A 14794-nucleotide genomic window follows, 5' to 3' on the forward strand; every position below is an offset into this window, starting at 1 on the left:
AAATCTGGATCCATTTGTGATGGGCAGTAATTGAGCTGTTAGATGTGTACATTGTGTGTCCTTGAGGACTTTGCTGAGCATCTCCAAATGTCATGAGACTGATCTCTGCCTCAGAAATAAACCTAATCACAATCTGTAAATGTTACAGCTGTTTCTCTAATAAAGCTGGCCGGACTTTGGAGGCCTCCATTTATATTCACATACATGAACCAAAGACAAAACTGCATGCTGATACATGAGTTCAGGTTGTGGAACCTTGACATCATTTATATATTACACCAAATATGACTGCAGTCGATAAAAACAAATCACATTTTAGAAGAAAGAAATGTATGCTTTACTTTTTGCTCGGCCTTCAAATTTGTTCATCACTTTAAGGAGTGAAGTTGTCTTCTTCCCGACTTACATTCGTTCCTCTTAATTCAGTAAAAGGTATAATGTATGCTAATCCCCCAGGTGTCAATAAGAACTCTGTTCAATGCATTTGAGATAATAGTGAAGGGGTTGCTCCTATCGAAGAGCTGCAAGATAAAGTCAATGGCACAGTCAATAACAATAAGGTTGAAGGCTTTAATGAGGAATGTTAATTTGAACACAATCAACTGGATTTCAGCTTAGCTGATTATCAACCTTGGACTTGTATGTGGGTGTTGATAATGTTGCCAGTGCAAGGAGGAAATTTGTATCTGAAACTGACATTTTCAGAGGGGTTTTTCAGATAAATGCTTTCTGGCTCTTTTGGTTAAAAACTAACAAACCAAAACACAAAAAATTTACAAAAGTAAACAAAGACATGGTAAGACAAAACTGCACTGTTTCCTGCACAGAGAACTTTGTTTAAAAAGTTCAAGAAATGCTGTACATGCCATTATTAAAATAAATTTTAGTAACAAATTTTAATTACAGTTACGAAAAACAAGTCACTGTCCCTTCTGTCCTAGCTCCTCATTTTCTCCTTGATCCCATTCCATCAGCAGCTCTGAGGACACTTCCGTAAACAGATGATCCCAATCCCAGGTCACATCATCCTGCAGAGCAAAAAAAGGGATGATCAGAGGAAGAAAAGAAGAATTAGAAAAGCAAACGGAGACATATCAAGGAGAAGAGCTCCAGGAACAGGGGATGGGGGAAGGGAAGCAGAGGGTGTTAATGTACACATCATAAATCTTGATTACCTGAGAGGCAAGAGTGGCAACCTCCCCCTGGTGTTCTAAGAACAGCTGGACAGGTCTTTATTGGGAACTCACAAGCTATATTTACTAAAAAAAAAAAAACTCACTCACCTCTTTCACCTCCTGCTCTGGTGCTAAAACCTTGGTGAGGAGTTTTAAGTCAATCTCTCCGTCCTGAAGAAGGAATGCAGATAAATTCACTTAGCTTGCACAAACTGAGGTGATGTTGGTCACAAAACTAAATGGACCACCTTGAAGAAAAGTGATATATATGTATAAAAATAAATACCCTTGACTTACAAGAGTTTGGAATGCAGAATAATGCTTCAGATCATTGTCCAGATCTCCATAGGTCATTACTCGGTTCACCTGGATGCTAAGAGAGTGACAAGAAGTCAGAACAGTTAAGAAAAACAGGTTTTTGATCAATGAAAATAGTGCAGCATGTTAAAAATAACATGCTACAGAAAGGAATCGTGCTTTCATATTACATGCAAAGTAAATCTGAGAAGTGGCTTTGGATAAGTTTGAAGTTTGTGCACAATCAAGCTACAAGACTTCAAGCAAAGACCACAGAGAGCAGGAGATGGTTGCCAAGTGTTAAACGCTTCAAATTGAAACCCAGCTGCTTATCTGTGGGTTGGAATTAAGTGGGGGGGCTCTCAAAGTGGCCGGGGCCTAGCAGTGCATGCCAGTCCTACTTACTGCACATTACACGCTACATTGCCCCTGCAATGAGTTCAATGTGGATATTATCTCGCACAGAGAGCAAGCCCCAGCCTAATAACCTCCACCACTGTCATAGCTGTGCTACATAGTCGACACATGTCGCCATGTCTCTCACTGCCCTGTAAATCAAAGGGTCCGGTTAGTAGGAACCCTGGTAACATAGTTCCATAAATCATACCAAACTGTTATTTCTCCATTTTAGGCCACATAAAGAAGGACACTATGTAATGGCAGAAACAAGCACCATCACAATCAGCAGAGTAGACTGCTCATCCAGAGTCCTGTGCATGGTCAGAGGTTACCTGTCCCTCATCTGTCTGAGACACACACTTCATGTGTGTTTGAATCCAGGGTTTTAAGACCAAGCTATTACAGCTTTAAGCAGTTCACTACCTCGGTGGAACAGCCACTTGCATAGTGAGATCTTCCTCCTGCACTTCTTCCAGATCTGGAATCACTGGAATATCTAAAAACAAAAAATACAAAGAACTTCTGATAACATTGGAAGAGGTGTACAGTATTAGGAGAACAAAAATATAAATATGTTATTTCCCCCCAACACATAAAAGTATTGATTAAAACACAATTCATTCTCTGTGCATGGCTGCTGAAGATGCATTTGTGAGTGTGTGTGATCATATCTGTGTGGCACTTCCTTCCTTCCCTCTTGCTGCCTACATACTTGGAAGAGCTGCCCTGTCACAATAGCCATGCGGCCATGAATATTCAAGAGGCAAAGCGGCAGCTCATCCTGCTGTGAGGGGGGTGCTGGCCAGGGGCTCCCCAGAAAGCACCCCCTGCTACCTTAGCATTTGGGCCCTGTCAGCGCCACCCACCCCCAGGACCTGCAGTGGCCGGTAGGCCGACCTCCATGTCCACTCTGCCACTCCGACTGGGGCGGCATCCAGCCATGTGCAAGAGTATTTGCTTGCGGGCCCATCTGTGTGGGGTCGGAAGTCACAGTGCGGCCTGGCAGGGGCTGCGGTGCCAGGAGCCGCCAGCCCGCTGCTCAAACAGTGGGAACCCACTTTAATTGGCAAAACGCAACAGGACAGAGGATGGCTCCACTCCCAAGAAGGACAGGGCAGACTTTCACAGCATTTTTCAGATTGACATGTGAAGGCATTGAAATAAGAGAGGGATAATAAAGGACTGGTTGGTATAGTTGATCATAAATAAAGTAGAGTAGACAGACTGACAGACATAACAAGACCTGAATGAATTTTTCTAAAACTGCATAGTGACATTCATTGTCAAAAACATTATTGTAGAGATAAAAAAAAAAAAAAAAAAAAAAACATCATATGCAAGTTTTATTCAGTAAGTAACACTATGAATGGTACAGGCTTTTGAGGTGTCCTTGCTTCAGGTCTGAGTGTCTCTCCTGAGGAACATTTTCTGGTAGGGAAGCAGGTTACACATCCTTATTAGCTCTACAGTGGAGTGTTGACAGTAACAGAGAAGGAAGAGCAGATGCACGTGAGAGAAGAACCAACAGATAGAAGAGAGAAAAAGAGAGAACTGAACTGCATGGTTGTCAGTAATCTCTAACCACAGTACTGCACCCTGAGGGGAAAGTCAATAGAGGAGCTAAATAGAGGTGAGGAGATGGAAGTCTGAATCTGATGTGAGGAAATATCTTGGCATCTATGTCACCATTCCATCAAAATAACCCCTGAAAATAAACTCAGTTTGAAAAAGCATCGATCTTGGGCGGAACGAAGAGGATTTTTTTTTTTTTTTCCAGACATATCTCTGATAATAATAAGAATTTTTACAACAACCAGGTCAAAACAAAACCTGTCAAGTTTAGCTTAAAAATCAAAGCCCCACCTTCTGCTGATAACTTATTTCTTCCTCTTTTTTAATTAAACCAAATTAAAAATGCTACACTCGTTTTGCTGCTGACAAGATTCATCTGTGTTTCTGATATCCAAATAAATGCGGGCGCGGGTATTTCATATTCATGAGGCCCCGGTGACACTTTGTCCTCTCATTTACAAAGCACAGCGTTCAGCAGAATCCGTCCCCCCTGGACTCCCAATCAAATTTAATGGTCTTAGTGCAATGACATCAAAAAGCTTTGCCATCCAGCTCTGCAAACAGCTTCCTAGGTTGTCTAACTGTCCACACATTCCCTTTTTCACTTCAACCGTTAATGCACTATTAACGCACTGTATGAGAGTTCAGTGTGAAGCACAGAGGCATATGCTGTCTATATGCAAAGTCTATTATTAAGTGAAAAGAGGAACAACAGTTTTAAATGGGTTTCAAATTCAACCTATTACAGGAGGTCAAGCAGGCCATAAAAGCAGCCGCAAACAAGCTAGTGTTTTCTCCCAACGCAAAGGGCAACTCCATCAGGAGAAGCTGTCTCTCCTCAGGGAGGCACACATTACCCACACTGCGCTCAGATGGACATGTATCAAGGTGGCTTTTGTCTGGCAGCGAGTAGGCCACGCGTATCCTTATTACACAGCCGCGTCCAGCTTCCTCGCTGAAGCATGTAAATATCAAAAGAGGATAATTTGCTGTGAATGTAGACATACTCCCGGCGGGTGCATGCCAGTTAGTGACTTTGAAGAACATGACGTCTCCCTTACATCGCAGGGGTCCAGTCAAACGATTACCCAGGCACAAATCCCTTTGAAAAGCTCACAGGACAATATTCAACACATCACAGTCTAAGAGCAAGGCATGAAAAAGATGAGTGTGTTTGTGATACTGGTGCTATTTTAGGTGACCAGAAGGAAGCTGAGAGGGCAGCCGATAGGGAGCCAGGAGCAGGGGACTGGGCAAGCCTTCTCTCTGTGCTTGTAGCCAGTGGACATAAGGGATAAGGGTAGGGGACATAATCAAGATTGCAGAGGCTATCTCACTAACCCTCAGCACTGTAATTTCCAATGCCTCTGCCTCCAGCTCTGTATTAAGAGGTCTCCCTTCACAGAGTAATAATCTTCCCAGAGGCATTAACTGCAAGTGAAACAAACCTCTGTTCTCTTCATTCAACTGGCCATTTTCAGCCAGTGTGTTGACAATGTGTGTAAGTGGATATATAAAATAAAACAGCGACAGAGTTAGAAAACATTTACACCACCTTTAATCCTACAGTTTATGTCTGTAAGTCAGTCCTGTTTAATAATACATCCTTATGGCAAATTTTTGTTTTGGAATTTATTTAAACTTTTACATTAAAATCTTCAGTTTACACAAAAAAATGACCTGATACACTTTCAATATATAGGATTTAAGAAAGTTTGGGAACAACAGTTTAATTTGTTATTTTTGTTCAATAGTGCTATGGCACTAGTGCTTACTGAAGAATCCATAGCGACTGAACAGTGTCTTTATCTTGGTTATCTGGCCTGATGCCTCAGGCAGCTTTGGACCATAAAACAGAAGAATTACAGTATATTCAACAACACCTTCATTGACAACACCCCTTCATTGTCTTTTGTGTGCAGGCCAAAAGCTCATAGGTCACCCAGTCAAAGCCACAGTGTTACCACTACATCTGCATCAACAGAAACACTCTGACACTGTATGAATGTACTTGTAAATGTTTGTGACAAACTATGTCTCTCTTGGTGGTCTGTAGATTGCCTCAATCCAGCCACAATGCTCTCTGTCAGGTCCAGATTAGATGTTCAGTGCTTTAAGGTTATCCTTAATTTTAAGAGTGTGGGTTTTCTCAAATATAAATGATAATATACCAAATATGTAAAATCTAAGTATTTTAATCAAATATTTAGCTTTTACTGGAGAAAAGCAATTAAAACGATGGTTTCAGATTGTAGGGGAAAAAGTATCACAAAATATTTAGCTGCAGGTTTTTTAGAAAACATAACTTAAATGTTTTTTGTAGCCAAAGAGTGTTATTGAAATTGTCTGCTGGTAGCATCCATCATTCTTTTATTGCCATTTAACGTTATTTAAAGTTTAAAGGAATATTTTTTAAATGGAAGATGTCCGCTTTCTTTAATGGGATTTAGGTTAAATCAGTCTATTTTGTCTTTCCAAATAATATAACTCTATTTCTGTTAGATGTTCGTTTCAGGATGACGCCCCACTGAATTACTCAAGACTTTTAACTTAAATCCTAGTTTCTTTCTACTTAATTTTCTCTAAAATGCTTTGTTAAGATTCTGATTCCATCATTTCTTAGATAAAAATGAACACTTTCATGAAAACAGTTCCACTGCAAAACAAAATGTCTACCTGGTTTCATTGTAGGGTGGCCCTTCCTTATGGACCATGTTTCAAAGACAAATAAACAAGCTCAATCCCTGCCTTCCAAGAGGGCCATTCCTTTCTGCTCATAGAACATTGTCTAGAAACACAGCGGTTTATCTTTGAAAGTTTTTTTCTTTGTGAGCCTTTCTTTAAGTGATGGTGCCTTTGTTTTCGTTTATGGAGCCCCACTTTGTTCAGTGTACGGCATATGTTCCAGCTTTAAACCACCACTCAAGATTGCTCCAGCTTAGACTGGAGCTCTTTAGATGTCTTGTGTGCCATTTTTTTTCCCATAATCAGCACCATCACTTATACCAACCTTAACGTAATCAGTTTAACATCTGTTTATGGAAACATACAAAAACAATTTACTAATAATTTTGACCAGCACTGTATTAAATGCACATTTTCATTAGGTATATTTATCAAAAGGGCCAGGCTTATATGTGGTCACCCACTCACTGGTCAAAGATGGTCTTCTAAAGCATGAATCCATACAGAACCAAGACAGAAATATGGTTTGAGCATCAGTGAAAAGCAATGATCTGACTGCCTGCTTATCTGCTCTACTTTCAGAGGATAAATGTGCAGGGGGAGACACTGGAGGGCTTCTCTTTGCCCGTGAGGAGAAACAAAGAGTAGAAGACTGCAAGGGTGCTCTTACCTCCTTCATCATCTGATCCTTGGGGAGTTTGTGGTCGTAGGCGACGGCTGTAGAAACAGGAGGTGTGAGAGTATGAATTTCAAAACTCATCCCGACAGTGAGGTCATTGTTAGGAGTCAGAGAATTGACTCCTAGATTTTTCTTTTGATGATTTGCTTGTTTTGTGGGGATTATTTTTTAAATATTTTTTTCCAGGGTGAGTTAAACTTTCCAACAGCAGTCTCATAACCATTGCTAGGAGAAGCTGTTGAGCTGTAAGAGTAAGCTTCCTGTCGGCCTTAGACAAGATCACCTCTACAAATGCTTCAAAAACAAACCCAGCTGGAGCCATACTTCGAATAAGTATCGCTGAGACAACTGTGATACAAATATAACATAAGGGATTTTTCTGCTCTCTGTCTCACTACAGCCATTCAGGCACCAAGCTCCAGCTGTGATGATGAGCAAAACATGCACGCCTATCGACTCTACCTGCCTCTCCGAATGGTAATGTCTATTCAAGGAACAGAATGGTGTGTGGGAGGGTGAGAAACTAGCTTTGGTGGGACAATCTGAAAGCGCAGCACCTTTTCCAGAACATTGGGAACAAAAGAAATAAATGAAAAAAAATATTTTGCATTTGTTTTAATTCATACCCACAAAAATTCATCAGATACAATAAAACAGTGTGACATGTCTGAGTTAACTTACTCTTCCAGGTCCTCAGCTGCAGGTCTTCTTGATGATCTGTACATCAGTGGAAAGAACTTTTACAAAAATTATACAAACATATAAAGAATAGTTTACTGTTTTCTGCTTCATAAGAATTGTAATCTCAAAATTCCCTCACAGAAACACCATCAACTATATATAATTATAGGAATTCTGAAAAAATAGGGTTTATAGAGTTAATGATAGTTTTGTCTTCTCGTCTGTTTTCCATTTTTCAGCCTTGTGTCCAGCTGGTTTATGCAGCTATTTTCAGACTTCTCTTATACTCGCTGATACTCCACCTTGAGCAGAGAATGCCAGACCCAAATATATACTTTTTCAGACAAGTGACAAAAACAACTAAACTAAATAACTTCTTTTTATTTTTTTAAATGGTAGATTAGAAATTTGTGTTAGTTTAAAGTTGAAATCTTTTTAGAATGAGCAAAAGAATTCTGCTAGTTCTCCTGGTTGAGTAGTGCCCCCTCCTGGTGATTTATTCAGTGTTGCAAAGTCATTTTCAATGATGCGATATTAAGAATTTGACATTACTTGAACTAAAGAGCACAGGCAGAAGGTATAAACAGACTCACATGAAGCCTAATACAGAATATACATTTAACTCAAATAAAATATAAATAAGGTCTTAACACAATGTTCCAGTGTTGGAACGATGCTGACTACAAACATGGAAATAATAAATCTAGGCACTTGAACTACAATTCTAGTCCATACTTTTACACTATAAAAATATTCCTTCAGTCCAAAGGGGATTTTAAATTATATTTTCCCTTGATAAAAACTTTAAGTAAATATGATTTCCTCTTTGAACTGTTTAAATATAACTTTTAAATTTAGTCTGACAAACTAATCAGGGCAATCTCAAAAGAAAATGACAGATTGATATTTAATGTCATGAGCTATCCCGTTCTTATAAAAACACGCGTATGCCTGCTTGAGTGTCTTTTGCATTTGTTTGTTAAGTTGTTCAGAACCACATCCATGAATGAACCTGTGTCCAACCAGGCAGGCACAGATGAGCCGAAGGAGTCTACCTGCCTGTCCTTGAACTGTGTCCTGTCTTGGGGGCGGGGGTGGCGACACTTAAGACACATTACAGGCCCCTTGATTAAGACTCATGTAAGGCAAAGCCATAGACATGGTAAAACTGTCTGGAAAAAGTTGTTAGGGATAAAATATATTGTGACAACCTGGTTTCAAAGGTTCATCAATAAACTGACAGATCATTTAGTGTCAATTAGAAGTGATAGATCGACAAATCCCGGGATTTCTGCGCTGGGATTAGTGGGAGGAGGGCAGTGGTGATTGAGCATGAGGGGTGACATTGAAAGAAAAAGTCCTTGCCAGTTCCAGGGGGGACCATTACTTACTTTGTTTCAGAGAGGATCAATGCACGTGCAAACCCCTTTTACACCTCCTGTATTTCAATCACTTTAAGACTGGGAATCAAGCAGGGTTACGCAAAAGCAGAGATGCAACACGCTGACCTTCTGTGCTAGAAAGGAAAGATCTACTGAGTTTGCCATTTTCCCTGCTTGAACTAACAGTGTAGTAAACTACATAAATAAGCCCAACTTACTCTGTTCACTTCAATGCATTCTCTGTGCTCTCATCTCCTGTGAGACTATGGAAAAAGAGAACAGTGGCAGAAGGAAGAACAAACTGCTCTCCACTATATTAAAATGTCTCTTGTTCACTCTTGTACAGTGTTAAGATTTACATTTGTTAGTTGTAGATCAAAGCTTCTGGCAAACACCTTCCATCTGTTCCAAATATTTCATGAATTCTCCATGTTATGCTCCCTGTGTAAAGAGCAGCCTGCAGTAGTAAGGGGTGATTGAGTGGCTTGAACCCCTGTGATGAAGTGGCTAGCTGACTAACAGTGCCCTCCTGTGGCTGATGCATTAACCATGTCAATTACCGCCTTGCTCACAGATGAAGACGAATGGAGAGTTGCCTGCTCAGACAGGCTCCCTCTAACCTTGTTGATTCACAGCCCGAGTGCCAAATATGCACTGATAAATAAGCTCATTCAACAGCATGAGAGTTCATTAATAACACATAACACAAGCTTGCAGTCTCCGCTTTCAATGTTGCCACAGGCAGTGGGGAAAAAAGGTGACGATACGTACTTGGCAGAACCAGACCCCGAGCTTTCCTCAGCCCAGCCACCCTGCCGCCTAGCCGGTTTAGGAGGAGGGTCCTGGAGGAAGAAAGAATTTTAATAGAAAACGTATCTACTCACTAACACAGATGATAGATAAAAAACTATTTGGAAAGTATTTTACATAGATACTGGGCTTCAATCTTAGTTTAAAAAAAAGCATGATTAAGCTGTAAATGTCATCATCATTGTTGGGGTTTGTGTCATCAATTAATTTTGTGCTTTATACCAGCAAAGATGACACAAAACAGACACAAAGGAACAGTCTTAATAAGTTTCTAAAGTGCTGTTTTAGAAGAGGACCCTCTTGTCCACAGAAGAAAATCAAGACCCCAAAAGGAAAAAGGGAAGGCCGAAAAAAAAAAAAAAAAAAAACTTTAATTCACTTGCAAAAGGTATGTTGGTCATTTGAACCAAATGTATTTTCCATTTTTGGTCTCTGATTTAGGTTGCAAGCTTCTCAAAAGCTCCTGTATAATAAACAACATGCCAAGAATGTGCAGCAAAGAGTCACCTACAGACATCTATAGATTAAAGTATTATCTATCTGTGGCAGGAGAGCATATGGAGCCAAGTGTGGGAACGAAGTCTGACCCTAAAATAGATTCAGAGGGGGGAAAAGAAAACACCCACTGCTTCAGCTTCTTTGATTCTGAAAATAGTAGTGCATATTTTGATCCCGAGACTGGGACCCTGAGACCGGCACTTGAATGAATGAATTCCTCAGCATGCTTAAGGGTGGAGACAAGACAAATGAATTAGAAAAAGGAGTCACAACATTTCTCATTACTAAATTGGGTCTGCAGAGGACAGAGTGTTCATGACGAATTTCTTTCATTTATGATGAAAGAGGAAATAATCTTTCATGGCTTGTTCCTTTATAGAAGCCATTTATAAATTTGAATGTCACCATTAAGCAGGGCAAAGGGAGGGGGGAGCCCACTCTGCTCTATTGTATATTACCATTAATCGAGAGAGCTCAGGCTGAAGGAGTTCCTTCAACTTTGTGTAATTAACAACTGTGTCTTTAATAAGAGCAAAAATTACAATGAAAACTGAGGCTTTCTAAACGAGATTACAGATTTCTTCAAGTGGTGTTGAATATTTCTGTTTTTAGAATTTAGTGTTTCTGACAATGAATAATTTTCATTAGAGACAGAATAAGGTTGTGTCCTTGCAACTAAATAAATTTATCCTCTGGCATTTATATCATTCAACAAAAATGGAGAGGACCATAAGTGTCCTGAGAAACAAAACAAGTCTCTGCCTGCAATTCTTCATGACCAAATATGAACCTCACAGATGTAGTAAAATAGTTAGGGCTGTTAACGCAATTAGCTTAGCCTTCATAGTTTCTAAATTAGGATTCTCCGATGGTCTCTAGGGCAAGGCATTTGTGGTGGCCAAACCTTATGAGCCCATAAAAGCTTCCAAGTCAAAATGTCAAGAATTTGACCAATCAGTAGGGTATTTAAAGAAAAATGGGACAGGGTTCATAAACAAAGTCTGCCGATAAAAAAAAGAAAGAAAAGAAGAAAAAAGAAAAAAAAAAGCCCAATGACAAAAATGTATTGCATGTGCACAGCAGGTCAGAAAGGGCGCGAGAATACTGGTTCATACATTAGGGAAGTTGGCCTAATTTGGGAAGATTAGCCTAAAGCAAGAGCATTGCTGGAATATTTGACTTTGAGTACGTTGGCTGGTTCATAGTTTGACAAAAAAAAAGCAGATGTGACCCATTCCATAAATGCCAATGATAGCCAAGTATTTCAACATATTACACTTATATATATATATATGTATATATATATATATATATATATATATATATATATATATATATATATATATATATATATATATAATATGAGAAAGAGAGCGAGATGGGTGTGTGTGTGTGTGTGTGTGTGTGTGTGGCGTGTGTGTGTGTGTTTGTTTCAAGGGGTAGTCGTTACAAAGAAGATAAAAATGGGGATTCTGCTGCTGATCAAAACTTATTTATGTAAAATTAGGCAGTATTAAAGAGACTTTAATCAAATCAACAATGAAGTCATGGGGACAGTTTACAAGTATACAATTAAGGTGTTTTGCAATCTAAACTTTAAAAGAGTTGTAGGGTTTGTAAGTGATGTTTCAAATACCTAATGAAAGCACATAAAACCCAACACACACATGCATATAAGCCAATAATGAAAATAGCAGCTATTATGAATTTTAAGAACACTATGTATTTTATAATCCACTGAAGTAAAAAGATGGCAAGTCAATTCTCTCATCACCTGAACAATTAAGCACTCCATGTCTCAAGTGTATCAGCTGTGTGTGTTGGATGTCAAAAACTAACCAGCTAAAGTGAATAAAACTAGTTTGATAACTTATTATACTAAATATCTACAACAACAGTATAATATTAAAACTGTATTTGAAGCATTAGCAGCACAAGCCATGCAAAGTCATGCAACCCACCTCATCATCCTGTAATTGATGTTTGAGACAAAACCAAAATGCACATTTATGACACCTATTGTTAAGTGAAATTATAACAGGCAGTAGACTATCTGTTATCTCAAGATTACATACTTCACCCAATGAAGCAGAAGTGGAGGTCTTCCTTGTGTGTCGAGAATCTTCAAACGAAGACTGGTCTGCTGGAAGGCGAGCTCTTCGGCCAGATTTGGCAATCTGAGAAATGCAATTTTAAAGAATCTATTCATATATCTTTTTAGACGTAGTTACTAAAATATTTGTGGTTTTGTTTTAAATGCTTCTAATGACACAGTTGTTTACATGAGTTTGATGCCAACAGCACATTTCAGATAAGTTTAAACATGAGCAACAAGACTGGAAATGTTGTGTGCTGCTAAAAAAAAAAATCTAACAAAAACCTAGTAGAACATCTGACAACTCATTAAATCAAGGGTCAAGGAAGAAAAAGCTTGTGTCCATAAGAAGTAAAGCTTGGGGAAAATTAACCATTCTGAAAGATAGCACAGATACATATTTTAAACAGTTTAAAAATACTATTATTCCATAAGAAAATAAAGAAGAATTTGTGTATTTAACATAGGTGATAATATGATTAGACATTCAGTTTACAAATAAATCTCTGTGCACATGGAACAAGTCTGAAAACAGAATTCCCTGTAGTGAAATCAGTCTACCAGGAAACAAGTTTCCTAGTCTTGAATATACAACAACTTCCTTGTTGTATATTCTTGGTTTTAATCTCTGTCCAGCGTTATAAATAAAATGTATTTGATTGGTTGGTTGGTTGGTTAGTTGGTTGGTTGGTTAGTCGGTGCATCTATGTAAAAGTAACAATTCTGTCATGGAAATTTGTGTTGCATTCACAAATCCAATAGCTTATTTAAACCAGATACAAACATTAATGACTTCTTGAAACTCTTGAATGACTAAAAATGTATTCCAACTTTTTTGGGGGAAAATAGTTTGCAATAATGTTGCATTCCAGTACTTTCAGTCTTGTTTTTCAAATATTTTATCTGATTAAAAAGTCTTCAAACAATTAACACTGCAAACAATGAGAATTTCCATTTATCTCTTTTCTTAAACAAGGGCAAATGTAGACCTGAGGCATCCTATAAAGTAGAGATCCTTAAGTTATTTCCTTGATGACAACCATGGATAAAAATTGAATGGATGTACAAGGTGTTGTCTAAAAATTATGTTTTGGTTTTTTTATGCTTAGGATATATGTTTTTAGATTTTGTTGTATAGCTGATTTTATTTACTTTCTGATATGGTTTCAAAAGTTAGCAGTCCCATGCTCCCAAAATGCCAGCATGAGAATGAAATGTCCAATTAAAATACAATTAAAAAAAATGTAAGCATATAGACACAAACTTCTCTCTGGACACGGCCTCAATTTTAATAATTACACAGGCTCTGCTCGGTAAAAACCTCACTCCCTCAGCATAGATTAAATATTTATTTTCTGACTACATAAAGTTTTGGTTTCAGTCTGTTTTTATTTTTTATTTTTTTAAGAATAGCATTATATCCAGGGCAATTTCTGATTTAGTTACGTAATCAAAGTACCCTCTAGTCAAAGAGTGGGTTAGAAAACTCGGAAAACGTCAATAAACTACGTTAGGAAATTAGCGTAGCATAGCTAACCACTAAGCTAATGTCAACTGGACATTTAAACAACCTGATCTGCTGTCGTGACTGAAACATGACAAACGATAACGTACATTTGTTGGTCATTGGTGTGTTAAATACCTACGTCAAAAATTGAATGGCTAAATATGGGTTTTGCTGTCATTTGACAGCTAAATAACTACCACTAGCTTTGCTGGACCGTTAGAATGTAAGCTCAATTCCTCTCACAACACTGAAAACTAATACCGTTTCTACTTCTGTTTTCTTACTGCGGAATGTACAGTTTGTACAATTAACTTACATTTTTTGCCGCTCCACCTTCTTCAAGCTGAAAGTTTTCGTCCATTTCTTTCCTCATTGCTACACCTCTGTCTGCTTCTTCCGGAACCATAAGCGTTACACAGCAACGCTTTCCATGGTAACACCAATCAGCACGAGAGGGCCTGTCCCAATCGGAACAGATCTCCAACAGCTTAAACTAGACAGTTCCATTCTTTTACCGCTAGATGTCAGTGTCGTGTGTGTTTTCATACACAGTGAAGGCATTAAACGGTAGCAGTGTGCGGCGGATCAAAGCAACTGGCCGAGCTCCCCGATTCGCTGTCAAAACCCCGTTTGTTAAATTTAGACCTGTGTATGCATTTTCTTGTTTCCAGTCTTAAACTTATTTTGCTTTTGTATGTTGTGAATATTGTTAAAAAACTTTACCATAGCCATTTTGTACTCACTGAACACCCCCCCCCGTCTGATTCTTAATTAGACTAATAATAGAAATGTATGAGCAAATAATAAAGCGTTATGTAGTTCGATTATATTGATAAAATTCAAACGGCGTTTTCCCAATCTCTGCTGAGAGGACAAAAAACAAACAAATTCCCTTGACAAATCATATCGAGTTTTCTTCTTCTCGTTGTTGCGAAACTGCTTTGCCAATATTATGCGTATTTAATGAAAAAAAAAAGATTTGACATCAGCTCATTGTCTTTATCAGCACAATTC

The 14794-nt window shown here is 38.5% G+C and overlaps 1 protein-coding gene across 1 annotated transcript; it reads right to left on the bottom strand.

Moving 5' to 3' along the window:
- Positions 1-556: 556 nt before the first annotated feature.
- On the bottom strand, positions 557-14234 carry LOC121631730 (intraflagellar transport protein 43 homolog A). The gene is made up of 9 exons (XM_041972777.1): positions 14097-14234; positions 12254-12355; positions 9642-9712; positions 7489-7524; positions 6799-6845; positions 2295-2367; positions 1473-1548; positions 1284-1346; positions 557-1028 (listed from the first exon to the last, which is right to left on the bottom strand). The coding sequence occupies exons 1-9, from the start codon at positions 14184-14186 to the stop codon at positions 921-923; spliced, it is 666 nt and encodes a 221-aa protein (XP_041828711.1). The 5' UTR covers positions 14187-14234; the 3' UTR covers positions 557-920.
- Positions 14235-14794: the final 560 nt, after the last annotated feature.

Source organism: Melanotaenia boesemani, chromosome 20 (assembly GCF_017639745.1).
Source record: "Melanotaenia boesemani isolate fMelBoe1 chromosome 20, fMelBoe1.pri, whole genome shotgun sequence".
NCBI lineage: Eukaryota > Metazoa > Chordata > Actinopteri > Atheriniformes > Melanotaeniidae > Melanotaenia > Melanotaenia boesemani.

Bases quoted from the DNA above. Each gene is read 5' to 3' on its own strand.
- LOC121631730 (XM_041972777.1), bottom strand. From the start codon at position 14,186: ATGGTTCCGGAAGAAGCAGACAGAGGTGTAGCAATGAGGAAAGAAATG. The intron at 12,356-14,096 runs GTAAGTTAATTG...TGCATTTCTCAG, and splicing joins AAGGTGGAGCGGCAAAAAAT to ATTGCCAAATCTGGCCGAAG. The intron at 6,846-7,488 runs GTAAGTTAACTC...CTGTTTCTACAG, and splicing joins GCAGCTGAGGACCTGGAAGA to CCGTCGCCTACGACCACAAA.